The sequence below is a fragment of the Trichosurus vulpecula genome, chromosome 3, assembly GCF_011100635.1.
Source record: "Trichosurus vulpecula isolate mTriVul1 chromosome 3, mTriVul1.pri, whole genome shotgun sequence".
Taxonomy (NCBI): domain Eukaryota; kingdom Metazoa; phylum Chordata; class Mammalia; order Diprotodontia; family Phalangeridae; genus Trichosurus; species Trichosurus vulpecula.
In genome coordinates, this window is record NC_050575.1 from 198449929 (window position 1) to 198470330 (window position 20402).

Below are 20402 nucleotides of genomic sequence, written 5' to 3' on the forward strand. Positions count from 1 at the left end.
TTGTTTGTCCTTTGTTCTTAAAGAGGACCAGGCCTCAGAACAACTTGTCCTGGAGATAAAGTTGTTGAGGTTCAAAGCAGCGATTTGGTTGTTGGTGGTTCACCCCTCATTCAGTGTGTGGTAAATCACTTCTCTCTGGGCCGCTTTCCTCCTTCTGTAGAATGCATTAGACCACATGAGCTTTAAGGTCCTTACTCACTCTGATATTCTGATTTTGAGTTTATAACAGGGGTCATACATTTATGAGGAGACAGATTTTGGCCCAATATAGGGAAAGCCTTTCCTACCATAGAACACCCAGAAATGGAATGAGCTGCCTTGTCCGGTAGAATGCGTTATGTGACAGGTGCTTTTCAAGTAGAGGCTAGATGAACTTTGTCACAGAGTGGTCATAGAAAGAATTCCTGACTGGGAAGAGGAGTGGTTGGATTATCTGACCTGTATGGTGCCTTCTTATTTTGGAATTCTGTGACTCCATATTGTTTTTCCTGGGGTTGGGAAACCAAAGAGTTGTTATCAAGGTCAAGGGGTAAATAGATGCTTGCAGGAACCAAGGTGATATGCCTATAACCAAGCTGGTAACAGCTTCAAGTTATCCCATTTTAGCTAGGTTTTCTTCCCTCCATGGCCACCTATACTCATAGTCTAGGGAGAAGACTTGAGTTAGAGGCATTCTTGGTGAACCTTGATGAACCTGAGAGTTTCAGAAGGGTGGGTGTTTCCTTAGATTTCCAGATCCAAATATTATGAACCTAAGTTTATTTGTTTTGTTTTTCTGCTGTTGTTGGGCAAGTGTGTCATAGGTTGCTGGAGCAGGTGGTCAGCTGTAGTGGGCTGATCTCCTCGGTGGGCCTCTCAGAAGAACTCATCACTTGGTTCCAGTTTCAGAGATACTTGGAAAAGCAGAATGTTACCGATCTGGAGAAACACTTTGCCCAACTCACCAAAGAAGGTACTAGGCAGTGACTAGTGATCGCCATCCATCTCTTTATTAAAGAAATACATTAACAATAGAGAAGTTTCCCTGGAGAGCCTTGGCTCTTGGGTCCAGACACATTTCTTAATAATTAGGACACCAAGAATATTTCACTAAATCCCAGAACCTCCTTTTCTTTTCTCTCTAGCATTCTTTCTGAAAGATCACCTCTAATTAGGTCCTGAACCAAGTTCAAAGACCATAGAAGCATTTCAGATTTATAAAATTAGGTCTTCCTTACATCATACCCTTTTATAGAGGAGAGGAGGTAAACTCAGAGTAATTTAGTAACTCACCCAGGGTTTGAATCTATGCTTCCTGACTCTTGCTGTAATTAGCCTCTGGAGAACAGAGGAATTCAGATGCAAAGGTACATCTTAGTCCAACACTTCTTCAAAGACTAAGTGCACAGTTAGCTCAGGGATAGGTTGGGGGTTGGGGGGTGGGCCATCATCCTTGCAGTTAAGAGCTATCCCAGTTCACCTGACTTTTGAAATAACCATTGATCAAATGCTGCTACTTTTCAAACCCTGGACAAAGTATGCAGCAGTGACCAGAAGTTTGTCTCTAGAATGAATTATTTCTGCAAACGGTTCCCAATTCTTAGCACGCAAAACAAATTTACAACGTAAAATGTATACAAGTGCTTGTTATCTTGATTTCATGGAATCATGGACATTTGTTTACTTCTTCACTCCCTGCCTTCCCCTCCTCGTCCCCAGTCACACTCCTTGAAGACCTACAGTGTGCAGGACGGCTGAAGAAGATAAAAAAGCTCAAGGGAAAGAGATTGGGACAGCTTCAGCCACTGCCCCAGACCTTGAAGACATGGGCCCTGCTGCAGCTAGATGAGAACCACCGGGTACAGAAGGCAGCCACTGCTCGTCTCTCTGATGCGGCTGGAAACAGGAGCTTTCGGGAAAAGGTATTTTATGAACAAGGTGTTGAGAGTTGCTCACGGGCAGTCATACGCTTTAGAGGTAGATGAGACCTTAGAGTTAAACTCATACTTTAGAGGTTTCTACGTTTGAAAGAATTACGAAAATGAGACTCAGAGAAGTTCAAGTGACTTATTTAATGGACAGTGTGGGAATTTGTTTTCTGTGACTGCATATTTGTTGTAAGATTTGTTCTTCTTTCTTTGGGGTAGGGGGAGGGTGTGGAGAGAAAACAAAAGCTTAATTGAAAAAAAAATTAAAAGTTAAGTGATTTGTCCAAGTTCATGCCTTGGATTTGAACTGTAGCTCTGCCTCTGATTAGAAAATTGGTGCTCTTACCCTGTATGTGGCTACCATTAGGTTGACGTAGGAAGAAGTGGGCTATTTTGATGGTCAGTGGGATAGAACAGAATGACTTTTTATTGTCATCTTAGACTCCATGAATCTTAAGGGAAAAACTAATGGCACAATGACAAGTCATCATTCAAAGGACAACTAGCCACCAAGATCTGTGTTCAAGGTTCATCCTTAATTGCTACCTGTCTGGCTGTTACGAGGTTCCTATGCATAGAAATAAGAATGCTATTTCTTGGTGTTCTTGTCTTTCCTGTTTACTTCCATGTAATTGATTTCAGACATCTGTTAAGCGCCAACTACATGGAAGGCACTGTGCTAGGTAGCTAGAGATAAAAAGATGAAAAATAACAGGCTCATTTTACTGTCCGATTGGGGCAGGAGGAAGATATGACATGTATGTGAATAGTATGATGCAAGGCATAGATTTTGATAGAGGCAAGAGATCTCACTAGGTAAAGTGTGTCGAGAGATTGGCTGAGGGGAGATAATCCTTTCACCTAGGGACAGGGAAGATTTTTGAGTTAGGCCTTGAAGGTAAAAATGAGTTTATTCTGAGCACAAGTTAGTCATATTGTGGAGGGTCTTGAATGCTAGTCCGGGAATTAAATTTCTTTGGTAGGTCATGGGAAGCTACAGAAGGTTTGTGTTTCTAAACATGGATTAAGCTTCCTGATCCTTCCATTGTTAAGGGGAGGTTAGTGATTGGTGCAAAGGTATCTGTGGACCTAGGCCTATTTTTTCTGCAGAGTGCAGTTTGTTTCCACTTGGCTAATTCCCCCTCTCTCTGATGCTTCTCCCTAAATGGGAAGCAGGAATTAGGGCGGGATGATGAGAAACAGCTAGAAGACTGTTTCTATTGAACAAATTTCCAACGAAAAAGATCCACCATCAATTCCCAGAAGCCAAGGTTTCTGCTTTGTACTCTAACCACTGGCTGGCCCTATCAGCTCTTAGGTAGCATGGAGTCAAGGAGGTTTGCTGAGATAACATTACTGATAGAATGACTTTTACAGTCTTGTATGTATCATACTCAGGAGCTAAAATCTTGACTTCTCGGCTCTTAACTTTCGGTAACATGTGCTATTTAAAGATGCTTCTTGATATGCTTATTGAGTGGGCTAAAGGACTGTTAACAGAATTTCGCCATCACAAAAATGAAATTGGACTCTTCTAGACACTCTGACTCAGCACTGCAAGACATCCCAGGGGCAAGAATTTCTAGGAAACCTTGAATATATTAATGAACATGTGTTGTGTGTCCCTGGCTCAAAGATTATAGATCATGGTTTCTGGGTGAGGGGGGAAGGAAAGACAGATTGACTTACTGTAAGTGCTTGGATAAACCATTTTCTTATCTACCCCACTCAATTATAAAGCTCTCAATCAGGTGTTTGACAGTGAAATAGCAGATCTTCCTTTGGTAGTCCAACAGCAATCCTACTGTTTTCTAGGAATGCCTTTTTTTTTTTTTAGGCACTTCTTTTCTACACCAGTAGTCTCTCAGACAGTGATGCAAAACTTCAACAAGCATCATGTTTGGCTCTAAAGCATCTCAAAGTAAGTAAACCCAATTTCTTTACTGATTGGGGATTGACGGGAGTCAGGGGGGAAAAGCTCCATTTTGGGGAACATCTTCTGTGGTAACCTGTAGCATTTTGAAGTTCTTAAAATGCAACTTTATTTCATGAGAACTGGTCTTCTTACCATTCTTCACGCACAGCATTCTGCCTTTTCCTGCCACCCCCCCACCCTGCAATTGCCTGGCCTCTGCATTGGCTCCTGCACTGCCCTCCCTCCTCAACTCTGCCTCATAGAATCCCTAGATGCCTTCAGAGTTCAGCTCAAGCTGCATTCTCTAACCTTTCCTGCCTTGGTCCTCTTCAGCTGCTACTGCTTTCCTCCACACATTCTCATATCTATTTTATATCTCTCTATGTATGTGTAGTCTCCCCTGGCTCTAGACATCTAGGTAGCACAGTGGATAAAGAAGTGGACCTTGAGCCGGGAAGACTTCTGTTTAAATCCAGCCTTAGACATTTATTAGCTGTGGAAACCAGGGAAAGTAACTTAACTGGCACCTCCCTCCCAAGGTTACTGTGAGGATAAAATGAGACATTGGTAACGCACTGGGCAAAGCTTTAAAGCATTGCATAAACCTCAGTTATTATTATTAGTAATAACAGTCATTGTTACAATACTTTCAAGTTTCTCCAGGGCAAGGACGTTTACTTTTATTTTTAAATCCCCGATGCCTAGCACAGTGCCTGGCACACAGATGTCTAACAAATACTTGATTGAACAAAGAATCCCAAAGCATTATTTATGAGGGCAATCAAGGTTAATTCAGACCTTAAAGGCCTCTCTAAGGTTCACTTCAAGCTCTCGGCTTATCTGTTTTGAAGCTTCAGTAACAACTTAGGCTACTGAATTTGCGTTGGGAATCTGAATAGATAAGAAATTTTACGAGATCCCATCAGATACTGAAGGAACCAAAAGGTGGATGATTTGTGGACACTGCACATCCGTATGAGTATAGAGTTAACCAGCAGAGGGAGCAAACACTACAGTTTCCAGCACTGATGGTAAGAATCACACAAAGCCACCAGAGAACCCTAGCGAGGTGATGCCGGAGTAATTAAAGCATATACTAATAACAAGAAGTTTCCCTGGAAATGATCTTAGTTACTTGCTTCCCTGTAATGAGGCTGATGTTTACATATTTTACTTCGTACAAAAGCACTTCCAGATCTGCCCTCTCCTCTGATCCTCCTAGACCTGTGAGGAAGCCAGTATTGTCGCCCTCATTTTAGAGAAAAGGAAGTAACGGCCGGGGGAGGTGCGTTGCCCCCAAGGTCTTTTGTTGCCATATTCAGGGTTCTACCTGCTACCTGGCACGGGAGTAATAATGATAGCTAACATTTCCATAGCACCTACTATGTGGCCAGTACCATGCTAAGTGCTTTACAAAGGTCTCATTTGATTCTCATAACCCTGTAGGTGCTATTATTATCTAGGGATGGTTAAAAAGAAGGCAGATGACAAAGTTGAAGACTCTTGTAACCTTAAACTGGCCAAGTTAAATGGACAGGGAGGAACCTGGGGTACCTGCAGATGAGATTTGCCTGCCTCACGTTGGTTTTCATCCTGTGTTCAGAAACTAATTTAGCCAAGGGCATACTGGTAAAGCTTTAACTGACTTGAGATGCTCTGTTAACAGCCCTGGTGGCAGTTCACAGTTCTTAAAGGGCAGTGTTATAGAAATTTTCAGTGAACAATAGTCTTCAAAAACCGTCATTGAGATGAATTCCAGCACCAATCCGAACCTCAAGTTACAGATGCCTGTGTATTTTAAAAACCTATTTTATTTTTTTTAAAAGTTTCTTTTGTTCACTTAGGGAATGGAAAGTATTGATCAGATTGCAAGTTTATGTCAGTCTGACTTGGAAGATGTGAGGACGGCAGCCCGGGAGACAACACTATCATTTGGTAAAACTAAAGTACTAAGCAGTTGCTTTTGGAGGCCTAAAGCTTTTCCATCCTGGTTAAGGGCGCTGAGAGCTCTTGGGGGAAAAAGGAGAAAGCCACAAACAGGTGTAGCCTGTACCTATTTGCCTGTTTCAATTGCCGAATCTCACCCACAAGTTTCTTATAATTTGCTTAAAAACACCAACTAGGTAATGGAAATAATTGTGGTAGTTGCAATGATGACTTAGTAACTATTAATATTTTTACTAAAGCAACTGTTTTGAAGAACAGCTATGAGGATAAGAAATAAGTTTTATTTTCCCTTTAAAAATGAATTTATTACTCTTCATCAAAGAATAAGGATTACGACTCAAAAGCTCTTTTAATCCCAGTCCTGTGTGTGTGGTGCTGAGATTTTAGGACCCTTAACTTGTTTAAAAATGTTAGACAAGGGCTGCAGACACATCTCTTCCCCAAACCCCAACGTATGCTGTTTTTGCAAATGAATCCAGAGTTTTGTCCCCACTACGAACTGTGTGTGTGTGTGTGTGTGTGTGTGTGAAAACCAAGATTGGGGATGGGAGTACTGACGTTTCCATTAGTGATACATCATCTTACTCTCTTATACACAGGTGAAAAAGGACGTTTGGCTTTTGAGAAAATGGATAGAATTTGCTCTGAAGTCAGAGAAAACTTATGCCAGGAGGCGGATATTGAAATTACAGTATTTTAAATAGCCCCATAGGCTGAGCCCAGATTCTGAATCTGTTCTTCCACTACCCTGTCATGTGAAGATTGAGTATTGGCACTGGTGGGCAATTGGCATCTGGTTGTTGCAGCACAAACTCATTAAAGGAAGAGTCTGGGAATGTACACTTCTGCTTCTTGGAGGAATATGGCCTGTGACAAACAAAAACTAAAGCCCAAGAGATTATATTTTGACCAGGAATAGAGAAAAATCAGGGGACAGATAAGGTCCACACCCTTTGGTAAAGATCCTGAATGACCTTTTCCAGAGTCTCTCTTGGCTTGAAACTGCAAAAGATGCCTCTGACCCAGCTACAGCAAAGCCAAAGCCCCAAACTCCCAGACCAGAAGGGAAGTACAGTAAAAAGCTGAGGCAATGGTGGCGAATCATTAAGTGCTGAGGTTAAAGTCTTTCAAGTCTGATTTACTAATGAAGGGGGAAGAACATAGTTCATGGAGAAGGGTAGTCATCTTGACCCCTTGACAAGCAAAGGGGTAGGAGAGATAGGGTATATATGTCTTGTTACAAATGATATGGTAGAAATTGCTGTCTTGACAGAGCAATCTAAGATTGAAAAAGAGAAAATAATTTCCAAATATGTTTGACTGCTTTCTTTTATGCTGAAGTGCTGAAGTAGAATCTTGACTGCAATAGGTATATAGATGATTTCTGAAGCACATTTTTGCCATATTCAGTTATACCATTAAGGATACAAGGCTAAAAGGAGGGGAAAACAATCACCAAGGGAAACCTTGAGCATACAGTTCCAGCAGGGGTCAGCCAGGCTATTAGTTAAATTGGTTTTGAACCCACAAGGTTCAAGGTAGCATAGGCTTCTTGAAGAAAGACACATAGAAAGCTTTTCCTACTGAAAAAATCCCCCCCCCCCACAACTCAAATAGATATGAAGATATGATGCCTGTGACTAATATGTATTTGATAAATGTCTACGAGGAACATTAGTCCTTGGAAAGCTCCATAACAGAAGCGTTAGGAAACCTCAGTTAATCTCACTGTATATACTTTGTGATTTTATTTTTATTGGATATTTATTTTTGTGACTTTACATATGCAATTCTGTAAAGCTTTAATTAAAAAAAAAAACCCAAGTGGTTATGCAATTAATTTTGTCCTGGAAAGCAAGGCAGAGAAACACTAACTCTATATCTTGATGGGGAAAGAAAATCTTACTGGTTTAGCAAGCCCTCTGTTCCATCAACTGAGTACATATTTACTATAATTTCAAAATAACCAAGCTATAAAAAGAATGTTAAAAGACTGTTTTGTGTATCCATTTCCATATTACCCAGGGCCAAATGTCAGAGCTAGAAGGAAGCTTGAGCCTTAGTCCAGGGTCTTCATCTTACAGATTAGGGAAACTGATGTTCAGAGGGGAAGGGATTTGCCCTTTCCTTTTAAGGCAACAACACAGCTTGAGCTTTATTGTTTCAACTAGGCCTTTAGCATGCAGCATACACCGAGGAGAGAAGGTACATGTGCATTATTATTTATTGCTACAATGTACGGAAAGAGCACTGGATTTTAGAGTCAGAAGGACGATGTTCAAGTCAGGCTCTGATACTACTTGCTTTTGAAACTTTGGGCAAGTCACTTAACTGTTTTGGGCATCAAGTCTCCCTGGGAGATGAGGGGACCAGATTAAGCCTAGCACACAGTAGGCACTTAATATAGTTTATTAAATGAGTGAATGAATGAACTAAAGTATTTCAAAGGTCCTTTCTATTTAAGATGAAGCCAAAAACATTCCTATCAAGGAGTCCTTTAAAAAGTTCAGACAACAGCTGACCTCACCTTAGCATGTGCAGATAGCCTGTAAAGAGATGAGTCTTTAGGCAACTGTAACTGTGCTTAAAGAGAAGAATGTGCTTCACTTCAACAGAGAAGATCAACAAGGTGCGGTCCCTTCAACAAACAAATGTGAAGCAGCCCAAATTCATATTCTTTAAAAAAAAATTTTATTGTTGCAACTAAAATGAGAACCCATCATTTATTTGCATGGGAAATTGTAAAACTGTACAATTTTACTTAAACCTGTGAGGTCATTGTAGAATCTTGCACACACTCACCACTCCCATCCGTCCCCCCTCCCCCCAAACACACACACATGCACACAGAGGCAGAGAGATACATTAAAATGTATTATACCAAAACATTTTGCTTTTTTGTTTCTTTTTATTTTTGTAAAAATGGTATTATTCTATGGCCATTGGTAAAAAAAGAAAGACCTGATGAGTAAATATTTGCTTAAGGCATATAGCATTAGCAGCTCACTAACTTTCTAACATACGTTTAACAAGATGGATAGCCATCCATGTTCCAAGAATAGGCGGTTAACCAATACACCCATTTTGAAATTCTACTTGCTGTATATACACACCCAAACTACTACATACATATACAGGACTTGAGAAAAAGATGCTTACAGTTTGGCATTATAAGCCTTAGACACACCTCACTAATGCTAGGGCTATTTTGCTCTGTTCTCATTACAGTAGAAATCCTCAATGGTGTCCAACAGGTCAAAGGCAAAATGTGAAATTGCTGGCAAAGACCAGCAGAATGGCTGCAGCCACCTCCCCCTACCCTCTCCCCGTTTCCCCCCATTAAAAAAAAATTCATGTCATAACATGAAGACCTTATGCCTTCCTTCGTAGGAGTAGCTATGAGTATAATCGAATCACTGTGGAAGGTTGAAAGAATTGTTTTGGGTGTGTGTTTTGTTTATGTGTGTTTGGAGGGTAGGGTGAGGGATTCCCACCAAGACTAGAATTAATACTTCCAAACAGGAAAGATACTGCAGTTAACTGTTTATACAGGCCACCTATATTAAGAGATTCAGTTTGCCAGAGTGCTCCACAGCAAAAATTAACTGTTTTGTTTTTTACCTAGCCTTTACTCCAAATAATGGTTTGTTCCAGGATACGTTTTTGAATTTGGAACAATGAATGATAGTGTCAAAGGTCACCGGGGAGACTGACTGCCTGAGATGACTAGTGGGTGAGGTGTGATTAGGGCTTATCATACACTTGGAATGTCTGTAGTATAGTTGCTACTCAGCTGATGTAAAATATGATAAACTGGGTTACTGAGTAAACTGAATAGAAAGTCATGCCTAATAATTAGGCAAGTATCTGTTATTGGATAAATATCTATCAACCTATTGCTGAATGAAGACATTTTCAGCAACAGCCTTGTGAACCACAGCCACTTAACGATCAGGTCATGCAAATATAAATTTGACTGTATGTCTGGGCACATCAGTAAGCAGAAATATAAGTTCTTTCACCTTCAAGCACACGGTATTTAATCAGGACACAAGACGACCTTACATGCATTCTAATACAAATGGGGAAAATGTTGCTTGAGAACAATACTTAGGGAAAGTAACTGGGACAAAGTAATCACATACTGTCTCTTAAATACACAAATGTTCATTATATATTATGATACCACTGTTCTATAAACATATCCCAATATCTTTTAATGAAAACCACAATACTACTCAATAATGACTGCTTACAATCTTCCTCCTTTCAAGTACTGGATGGATTCCATAGCCTATCAGGTATGTCTTAAATTCCCAGCACTACCTGAAGATTTATTATTGTACTTCTGATAAGCCCTTGATGCAAGGCTGACATTAAAAAAATTTTTTTAAACACATTAGTTTAAGAAAATGCTAGAGCTATGGATACCTTTGGGGGAAAAATAAATATGGAGTGAAAAGATTCATTACACAATATACTCCATAAAAGGTTGGCTGAAAATGTTGTTTAAGTGCTCGCATGAGTAGGATGCATTAAAAAGCACCAATTAGTGGCACCATTGCAGATCAAGATCTAGTATCTTGGACTGGCTACTGCAACTATAAGTACTCTATTTTGCCCCTTCTGCTTATCTGCACCACCGAATTAGTACTTTCTTTCACTCTCCTTGAGAAAATGGACTCTCTACATTTGGGGAAAAAGGGAGAGGGGTGGCTGGGGCCAGGGCAGAACACCACCAACAACTATACCAAAAAGACAAAGCATGAGTGAGAGCAAACTTCTACCTCATGGCTCTCCTAACCCTTAATTCCTGCTATTCTGTGGCTGGTTCTACAAGCAGGGACTGCCATTTGGGCAGAACAGAATAAAATTTCTGAGCTGCTGTAGAATAGGAAGTGGAACGAAACGAATCATTATCAAATGAACTTAAACCCAGAACCTAGGTGTCTGTAGAGATGCAAGACTTACACACTACCCACCTATGCCACCTGACAACGTTCACAGCAAAGAGCTGAGGCAAAAGAAAGTCATTACCGAAATCGGTTTTCTAAAGCAAAGAAAAAACAACCCCAAAGCCAAAGGAAAACTGCTTGCATTTTGCTCAGTCACTGGTCTGACTCCTTTTGAGAAGTCTAGAAGCTGATGTCCTCTTAAAACTCTTTCTAGGTGGCTGCTGTGGAACAGGGCTCTGCATTCATTCAACTGTTTTCTGATGGTTTGTGGTGTTGGATGTGAATCCTGGAGAATTTTTCTGCCCCTCACTTTATAACAGCAGCCAACTTTAGAAGGTGTATTTGTAAGAAAACTGCAATTTATAGTCCAAATGATGTGAAGACTAGTTTTTCTAAATACTAACAGAGGCTTTTAAAATGCTGGTGGACATATCTAAGTTCAACTCCCTGAACCCCTGCAAGGGAAAAAGGTAAACAAATGTGCAGGGGATGGTATAACACAAGCAGGTGCACATTCGGGTTGAGTTTAACAGTACCAATTGAGAAATTAACTACTTCTAATTGGGGTGTGGGAAGGGAGACGAGGAATACCCTGAGCAAATGCAGAACCTGGGTCTGTGGGGTTTTTTTATTCTCCATTTTTAGTAAAGACCAGGTAAAAAGGGAATGAATGCTATAGTTCAACAGATAAGTAGCACAGGCACTGCCTACCACTCAGTCTGAACACTAGAAGTGTAGCTGAGTATAACATGGTTCCTCCCATTCTCCCCCTCCTTGCCAAATGACATTCTCAAAAAGATTAGGGTTCTTCTGGGAAATAAAATAGAAATCGCAGATTCGGTTACAGCACTTGGAGGGTACAAGCAAGTTTTACTTTTGCTGAGTCTTTTTCAGAAATAGAACAAAAACAAAGAACTGGCTTTCAAAAAGGTTAAAAACAACAATGTGTTGTAATTCTATTATTCTTTTAAAAAACAAAATGAACAAAGAAACAAAAACAGGAGAGACTTATTTGGCATTTTCTCTGCTTAGTCCTGAATATTTTAAGGCCCTGAGATTTAACTATTTTATTCTTGGGACCACAGGGCTTATTTAAACCCTAGGGTATCAATTTTCTCTTTTAGCCCTACCAAAGTTCCAGACTTTTAACCTTAGATTTGTTTCTTCTGAGACATGACTCAGTTAATTTCATAGAACTGAATTAGAAACCAGTCCAACTGAGGGTTTTTTCTGTATACTCCCATCTTGCCATCAGGTCCATCAATGAAAACATACCCTGTAACAGAGGTAAGCTCCAGCTGTGAGGACAGTGAACATACAGATATTGACTAGAAAGGGCTTCCAGGTAGTCGCCATATTGTCTTCATCCTCCTCTGGGGATGGCTCTTCTTTGGTGGATGTAGCATTCTGATGTTCACTAACAGTTCTCCTTCTAACTCCAGTGTCTTGACTAGTGGAGAGAAATTTAGAAGCAGGCATTGATTACAACTTTGGTATCAATAGGTAAACATTTAGACTAGCAATGATCCTTTGTTCCTTGACCAAATTCTTTTACCTAGATCCAGAGGCTTAATTAGTAGCTATATTATGGTGATACTGAGACCTAGTAACTATGGGTATCAGACGTACTCCCCTTACATCCAAAGTGCTCAAGAACGTGTTTCAGGAGAATTGTAAGTTTCAGAAACTGAAACAATTTCATCCAAATACATCATTTTACAGAAAGGGAAACTGAAGCCCAGACACACTTGCCTCAGGTCACATAGCTAGCTGCCAAACCTTAAATCCAATGTTTTTTTCTATTATCTTCCTACTGTGCCAATCTGGTATCCTATCTGTCATGAATTTTAGGAATCTCTAAGTCAGTTCTAATAGGGAATTGTGGAGTCTGTAACAACAGAGGACTAATAAAGTTTGACTATGTAATCTGTATGAATACCTCAATTATGTGCAGCTCACACCTAGCATTCTTTAGTAGTGTCAAATGAAGGTCAACTCTTTGGTGAACAGAACCTAATGGGAAACCTACAACCAACAGTACTATTTCATTTATTTATGAGAAAAACCTGAAGGTGGTGTTCTAAAATTACACTCAGATCTTCCAACATGCTTAAAGCTGTAATGGGACTTAAGAGACCAATTAGTCCAAACCTGTTATTTTATAAGCAAAGGAACCGAAGACCCAGAGAAGGGAAGATCACACAGGTAGCAACTGGCCAAAGTGAGATAATGATCCCCAGGCTTCTGACTTCAAGCTCACTAAAAATCATCGTTATCAGTTGGAAAGAATGTCTATAGAATTGATGCTAGGAATTAAGCTTCAAAAAAGTATCAAGCTATACCTAACGTGAATTACATTTTATGAACAGGGGAGTAGTGGTTTCTGAATGGCTTCGTTTGATCAACTGATCAAACATTCTTCCTGCACACCTTGTCAAATTGAAGACAAACTCTCCCCAACCCTCATCTGTGTGGTTCTTAAAATAAACATCTACTTCCCAGAGGTCCCTCACACTCAATTACCTTTCTGTGGTCAGTGGTACAGTTAAGGAAGTTATGCTTTCTTCTATAACAGGGCCATCTTGTTCTTTAGCTTCCATTTCATTCATTTTCCACTGGTGGTTTGGGAAGAATTCTTTGTATTTTCCATTGTGTGGTTCCAATATCCGTTTTGGTGGTCTGGGTGGTGGGGGAGTATACTCTGGAGGTGGCTCCAAATCCTCATTGGAGAGCTCTTTCCATTGCTCCTTAATCAGTAATTAAAAGTCATATTAACGTCAGATGTTACATAAATGATGCTGCTCAGGTAAATTGAAAATATAATTTATCTTTTGAAATGGAAGCTTCTTCTCCTGACCAATAGTTCTAATATGACCTATTTAAATGATGGTTTTTCACCTAGTGAAACTCAGTGTATTGAAGATTCTTTTGTACGAAGGGTGGATCTATTTGTGATGATTCCCCATGAGCTCCCCCTTTTAAAGTCATGTTCAGAGTCTTTTCAAGCTTTACAGCAATAAACCTTCTTGCCAAAGTAAATACTTTTTCACTGTATTACTGTCAGACAACAAATGGAGAAAAGGATTTATAATCTTTCAAAATTCTGCCAAAGGTGAGACGGTGTTTACCTGAACAGAAGAGTCTCCCATAATATATTTGGCTCCTTCAATAACAGCCAGATAAGAGAAACGCAGTTGGTCTGCTGTCTGGATCAGCCCCATTCTGTATTTCCGCATTTCCAGGAGCACCTGCTTAATGTCTACAGAAGAAGGATCTTTCCTCTTGTCCATCTGAAAGCCAAAATGGGAGTAATGATCTACCCAATACAAACTTTCAAATGACTTACTGTATGCAGTGTTAATTTAACCACTGCTTCAGAACTGAGTGTCCCAGGGTCAACATAGAAAGATTACAGAAAATTAGCTAGAGAAACAATGGGAAAATGAGTAAATCTTGAATAACTCAGGATGGTTATTTAAAAAAAATTACATGAGAACACAGGGACTAATACTAATCTACTTATCTACTTGGTTAAGAAATGAAGGATAGGAAAGAGGATATCTTTAAAAATACCGAACTAAAACAAACAAAAAAAAAACCCTTGAGACAACAATTCTCTCAGAAGAAAAATTATAAATTCAATTTAACATTCGTTAAGTGCCTACAGTGTGTAAGGCATTGTGTTACATATGGTATGCCTGTCCAAAAAATGTGTTTTTAACTCTGTAGAAGAAAAAAGCCTAAAGTAAAACATACAAAATTTTAAAAAAACCAATAAGGCAACAGACAAAAAAAGGAAAAGTGTTTAGAGAAAAGCATTCAATAATTAAGTATTTAAGACTCTCACAAACAGTGGAGCAAAAGACCTCTTACCAGCAAGAGACATGTGTCAGCCAGACAAAATGTTCCTGATCTCCCAATCCCAGCACTGCAGTGTACAACAATAGGTCCATATTCAGGGCTTAAAGAGCCCGATTCTCGAACTTTAAACAGAAAGTTTAGGAAGGAGGCAGGAGATTCAGGGACTCCAAAATCAGGCCATGTGGTATAGTGAAAGTGTAGGATTTCTCTAGTTTCTTGTGTCTGGAAAAAAAAAGTTAAATTCTTAGCACTATTCAATTATGAGCATTTATTAAGGGACGTTTTATGTTGGGTGCTAGAGAATACAAAGATAAAAATGAAAACAATCTTGTCCTGTAGGAGTTTATGTTTTAGGAGAAGCACTTTGTAACCTTAAAGCATTTTATAAATGATAGTTATTATTACTGTTGCTATTATTATAATTAAGGAAGGCAATACAACATGTACAAAGATAAATAAAATGCAAAGTAGGTAATAATGAAGGCAAAGAGGTCCATACAAAGTACTCTTGGAGTATTTAATGAAGGAGTGGGTATTTTCATCTGGGAGAATCAGAGAAGGCCAGGTGGAGGAGGTGACACCTGAGCTAAGCCTTGTAGGAAAATAAGGACTCTGAGGAGGGATGCACAGTCCATGCACTGGGGAATGGCCTTTATTAACTAACACATGGAACTGTAAAATGCATGGAGAATGGAAGTTCCATTTGGAAGCAAGGTAGGATGGTTACCTGTCAGTGATGTAAGCTGTGGTTAATGACTTGGAAAGACAGAGATACTCAGAACAGAAAGCACATTTCGAATAGAACAGTGGTAAATTCAAAACAAATTCCTATACATACCGGCTTTAAGACCAGCTTTAATTCTCAGAAGAAATATTAACTCTTGGATAGTTCTTAATTACCATGGCCTGGAATATCAGAGTAAACTAAAAAAAATGTCACTTTAAGACGGACAAATTTAATTCACTCACACTTACACTTGGAGCACTAGACTCAAAAGTTAGATCTAGGCTGTAGTCCCAACTGTTAATAATATGCTGAGTGACCTTGGGAAAGTCACTTCAACTTCTATGAACAGAGCATAATCAGCAGAACCAAGAAAACATACACAATAATAATATGAAGAAAAACAAGACTAAGACATCAAAACTCAGGTGTACATTACAGTATGTTTCCTGACATTATCCCTTCCTTTTTCTTTACCTGTCCAAACCGTAACCAACCTTTGAAGCCCAAATCAAGCTCTTCCTTCTCCATGAAATCTTCCCAAACTAACTATTCTAGCCCAAAGTAATCTGACAACACTTACTGTAGATCATGGAGTCATAGCTTTAGACCGGAAGTAACCTTAGACCTTTTTCCAGTTCCAGCCCCTCATTTTATGGAGGGGGAAGCTGAGGTGTTAAGTGATTTGCCCACAGTTACTCAGTGAGTAATGGAACTGGGATTCATCCTCAGGTCTCATCTCCAAATTTAAAGGTCTTTTCAAATATCATGCAGTCTTGTGGCATGATTTTACACTGTTGTCTACCACTATTAACTACTGCATCATTATTTAATTTTTCTTGTATTTAGGACTTGTCTTCCCAACTAAACTGTAAGCTATTTGAGGGTAGAGACTATATCTTAACTTCTTTGTCTCCCCTACAACACCTTCAACAACATTTTGCACATATATAGGAGCTTGAGACTTTGACTACTGAAAGGCAACTGAAATTGACCATTTGGGCTTTGATCCCTGTTATCTTCATTTTTCCTTCATTTCTTCTCCCTATCTCAAAGTTTTATTTTTAACAAAAAAATTACTTAGTTTAATGCAAATGAACAGATTATGATTTAAAGATCATAGGTAAAATGTCTGGAGATCAGATATTATCAATCTTGGGCTACCAGGCTCCAAAAGCCATGCTCTTCCTTAGTATGTAGATATGTGAAATATTGATTGCCCTTAAACAGCTTACAGTTTATTTGGGAAGGAACTAATACAGGAAAGTTTTGAACTCACAGACCTCCTAAAAGAATCTCAAGGACCCCCAGAGCACACTTAGAGAACTGCTATTCTATACTATCTTGATGGGTGAACTCATTAGCTCTCAGGGGTTCAATTAACATCTCTATGCAAATGATGATACATAGATTGGGGGAAGGGGGGGGCCCACAAGGGACCTCATGCATGCCCCCACATGCATGCACTTAGCCCTAATCTCTTTGGACATCTCAAGTTGATTATCTTTGTAGGCACCTCGAATTTAACACATCCAAACAAGACTTATTATCTTTCCCCCCAAACTCTTCCCTCTTCTCAAATTCCCTATTGTTGCTGAGGGCACCACTATCTTCCTAGTCCCCAAGGCTTGCAACCTCAGTTTCATCTTTACTCTTTAATCCCATTCAACCCCCCATATTGGCAAATCTTGTCATTTCTAACTTTACAAAATCTATTACATAGATTTTCCACTCACACAGCTATCACCCTAGTTCAGGCTCTTAACGACTTTCACCTGAATTACTGCCATTCCTTTTAACTAGTCTCCTTGCCTCAAATAACTGCTCCCTATCTAATCTATCCTCCACTTAGGTGCCAAGAGGGTCTTCTAAACTAGCAGGCCTGATCATGTCACCCACTACTTAATGATTCCAGCAGCTCTCTATTACATCTATAATCAAACATAAGATGCCCAATTTGGCACTAAAAGGCTCTTATGACCTGGCCAACTTCCTACTTTCCCAGTGGTCTTATACTACACACCCCACCCATCCCTTGCTATGTATTCCGTGAACCAGTAACAATGGACTCCTTACTATTCCTTGCACAAGACACTCCATCTCAACTATATGCCTTTGCACTGACTCTCCCCCCCCATACTTGGAATACTCTCCCTTCTCCACTCTGGCTCTTGGCTTCCCTGGCTTCCTGTACAACTTAGATGAAATTCCACTTTCTGGAGCTCTAGCCTGGTCCCCCTACTGCTAATGAATTCTCTCTGAGATTACCTGCCATTTAGGCTGTATATATCAAGCATGTTATTTTTTATCACAGAGTTATTTGCAGTTGTTTCCCTCATTAAAATGTGAGATCTTTGGGGGTAGGGACCGTTTTTGTCTTTGTTTGTACTCTCAGTGCTTAAATAAAGCTTGGCATATAGTAAGCACTTAATAAATGCACAGTGACTGACTAATCCTCTTAGCTACTTGTGCCTTCCTCCTCAAAATTACTTTGTATTTGCTTTGCATATATTTTATACATACCAATATTTGTACATCTTATCTCTGCTAATAGAGTATAAGCTTCCTGAGGGCAAAGACTGTTAAACTTTTGCCCTTGGATCCCCAGCACCCAGCACAATGCCTAAAACTTAGTAAGGGCTTAATAAATGTTTGTTGAGTACTTAAGTGTATTCCATACTCACTGTAAGGTTTTCCAATTCTAATTGGCGTACTGTATAATATGATTTTATATCTTCAGAAATTAATGTTAATTTCAAATTTGTATCTTCGAAGATCATTTCCTTTTCTTCTTTTTGTGGCCAATATTGTGCACATTTTAACTAGGAAGAAGAGAAAACAGCATTACATTACTGCAATTAAGTATTTTTTGTTTCCCCATCACCAATACAGGGGTGGATAAACAGGCTCAGTCTTACACCATTTACTTTATGTGTATGTGAAGGAACAGTAAAGGCTTCAGATTCTACTGCTAGAATATTTCTAATCCTTGGAGAAATAGTTCAATAGGCCAGGAACATTAAGGTAAAAAAGAAGCAAAGGCACATGAAAGTACTTCTGAAAAAGTCTGAAACACCACGAAATGCAAAAGTGGTTTGTATCAATTCAGAAGATGCTTTCATGTACTGGTCAAAAGCTATTTCATATGTATGAGAAGTGTGCCCTGCCCGATCAACTTACAAACTGCAACCTTTCTATATCTTAATAGTCTCCATGGGCTGCTGTGTTTGAATAAATGAATCACCCCCACTGGCCCACCTTCTGGTGATGAGCCTCTCCAAACAGGCTAGTCCTTGGACAACACAGTCCATCACTGTCCTGTACTATACTCAAAGCTTTTCCCACTTGGTACTGGGTCCTGTCAAAGCTGGTACTGTACTATCAGAGCCTTTAAGAATCTAAAGTTATCTCTACACCATGATGAGGCAGTCATCAGATATCTCTAGTCAACAGTTTTAGAGTTGAACTGATAAGAGCTAGATTGCTAGATTTCCCTCTACTCCTTTTAATCAGTTTGGTTTTTATATTTCATTTTAAAAGATCCAAACAGCTGTGTTCACTCTAGAATTTAGCAAATTATTACATTTGGTTTTATTTTGTTTTTGTTCCTGGACCAGTATAATTTCAAGAACTATGTGAGCTTTTCTGCAGATTTTGTTCTTGAAGTAAATATGAAAAGTAGACTGTCCTGAAAGATCACTGCATTAAAATGGGCCAACATTAAGTCAAAAGAGTAAGGGAAAGCATGAAACAGCCAATAATTTTCAGGATCAATTAAAGCATCTGAGTACTTACTCTGTTCTGTTACTGTAGCAGGACACAGTTAAATGACTGACCAATTGATAAGGAAAAAGAAAATCAAGTCAAGAAGACCCACATAAACTAAAGCAGAGGTGGGGAACCTTTGGTGTCATGGCCACATGTGGCCCTTTAGGTCCTCAAGGGCAGTCCTTGGACTAAATCCAAACTTCACAGAATGAATCTGTTTGGATTTGGGCAAATGGCCGCACTTGAGGACCTAGAGGGCCACATATGGCCTTGAGGCCGCAGGTTCCCTAACCTCTGATAGGCGATGCTAGAAGAGAATGGTAGCAATACAACATAAAGCTGTGGATCAAAGTCAAGGCCTAAAGCGTACTGATGGTGCCCAAATTTCTCAAAAGGCCAAAAGTTGGCCCAACAGACATGCCAGTTTCATATACTTTTATCAGTATCTGCAGGTCAAATGGCAAGATCAGTTCATCAAAAATGCAATCCTAGGAAGAAGTCAATTTGTCAACACTGAAATCATGCCTACTTTAAGGCAATTCTACTGCAATAAGCTCAAATGAAGAATGGATGGCCATAAGAGGCCTGCCAAGGTGAGCTAACTGGGGCAACCGACAGATGGGCAGGAGAAATGTAAAAAAGTAAAAACTCATGTTTATAAGACTTTGTAACGATAAAGTCCTTTATATACATCTGTTTTGATCCTCACAACAACCCTGTGATGGATTATACTCATTTTATAAGATAAGAAAGTGAGAGGTTAGAGATTTGAAATTACTGCCAGATCAAAAGGCTAGAAAACATAGGAAGCTAGTAAACAATGGGTCTCAAACTCTGCAATCCAGTGTTATCTCTACTATCCCATGTTATGTCTGCATTCAGGCCCAACTTTAGGCAAAGATATCAACTTGGTATGAAAGAATTTGAGATGGGGAAGGTCTTTTGAGAAAGGTATTGGAGAGATAATGGCAGAAATGTGGGGTGGCTGCAACCACAAAGAAAAACAAATAAAACCCTCCCTTATAATCATGTGTAGTGTCTTTTTAGTCAGGCCCGCACAGAGATAACAATCAGTCAATGTACCAAATATGAAGGACAATAAATGTACTAATCTGGGTAAAAGGACATTAAAACTTGTGAGGTCTATCATTTGGAGTTTGGGAACAAATGTTAGTATTAGGAAATGGATATGTATTTCTGAGAGTACTTTCAAGTCCATAATATCATGCAATGTTCCCTCTTGCTCTCGCTTACTGGTTACAAAACTACTTCAAACAAATCAACTCACAAGATTAATGCTTCCTAATTTTGATAAATATATACTA

General features: G+C 39.4%; 2 protein-coding genes across 2 annotated transcripts in view; one reads left to right on the forward strand and one right to left on the reverse strand.

The window, feature by feature from the left end:
- The window catches only part of RIPOR3 (RIPOR family member 3), a 53867-nt gene extending 46365 nt beyond the window's left edge, over positions 1–7502 (forward strand). The window contains exons 17-21 of the mRNA XM_036751599.1: positions 794–952; positions 1699–1901; positions 3745–3828; positions 5667–5757; positions 6369–7502. Coding sequence (XP_036607494.1) covers positions 794–952; positions 1699–1901; positions 3745–3828; positions 5667–5757; positions 6369–6469 — 638 coding nt within the window. The 3' untranslated portion in view covers positions 6470–7502. The remainder of the gene's footprint in view (positions 1–793; positions 953–1698; positions 1902–3744; positions 3829–5666; positions 5758–6368) is intronic.
- Positions 7503–8441: 939 nt separating this feature from the next.
- Positions 8442–20402, reverse strand: part of PTPN1 (protein tyrosine phosphatase non-receptor type 1) — a 71806-nt gene continuing 59845 nt past the window's right edge. The window contains exons 5-9 of the mRNA XM_036750162.1: positions 17994–18131; positions 14598–14807; positions 13853–14014; positions 13248–13471; positions 8442–12174 (exon numbers count right to left, since the gene is read on the reverse strand). Coding sequence (XP_036606057.1) covers positions 11985–12174; positions 13248–13471; positions 13853–14014; positions 14598–14807; positions 17994–18131 — 924 coding nt within the window. The 3' untranslated portion in view covers positions 8442–11984. The remainder of the gene's footprint in view (positions 12175–13247; positions 13472–13852; positions 14015–14597; positions 14808–17993; positions 18132–20402) is intronic.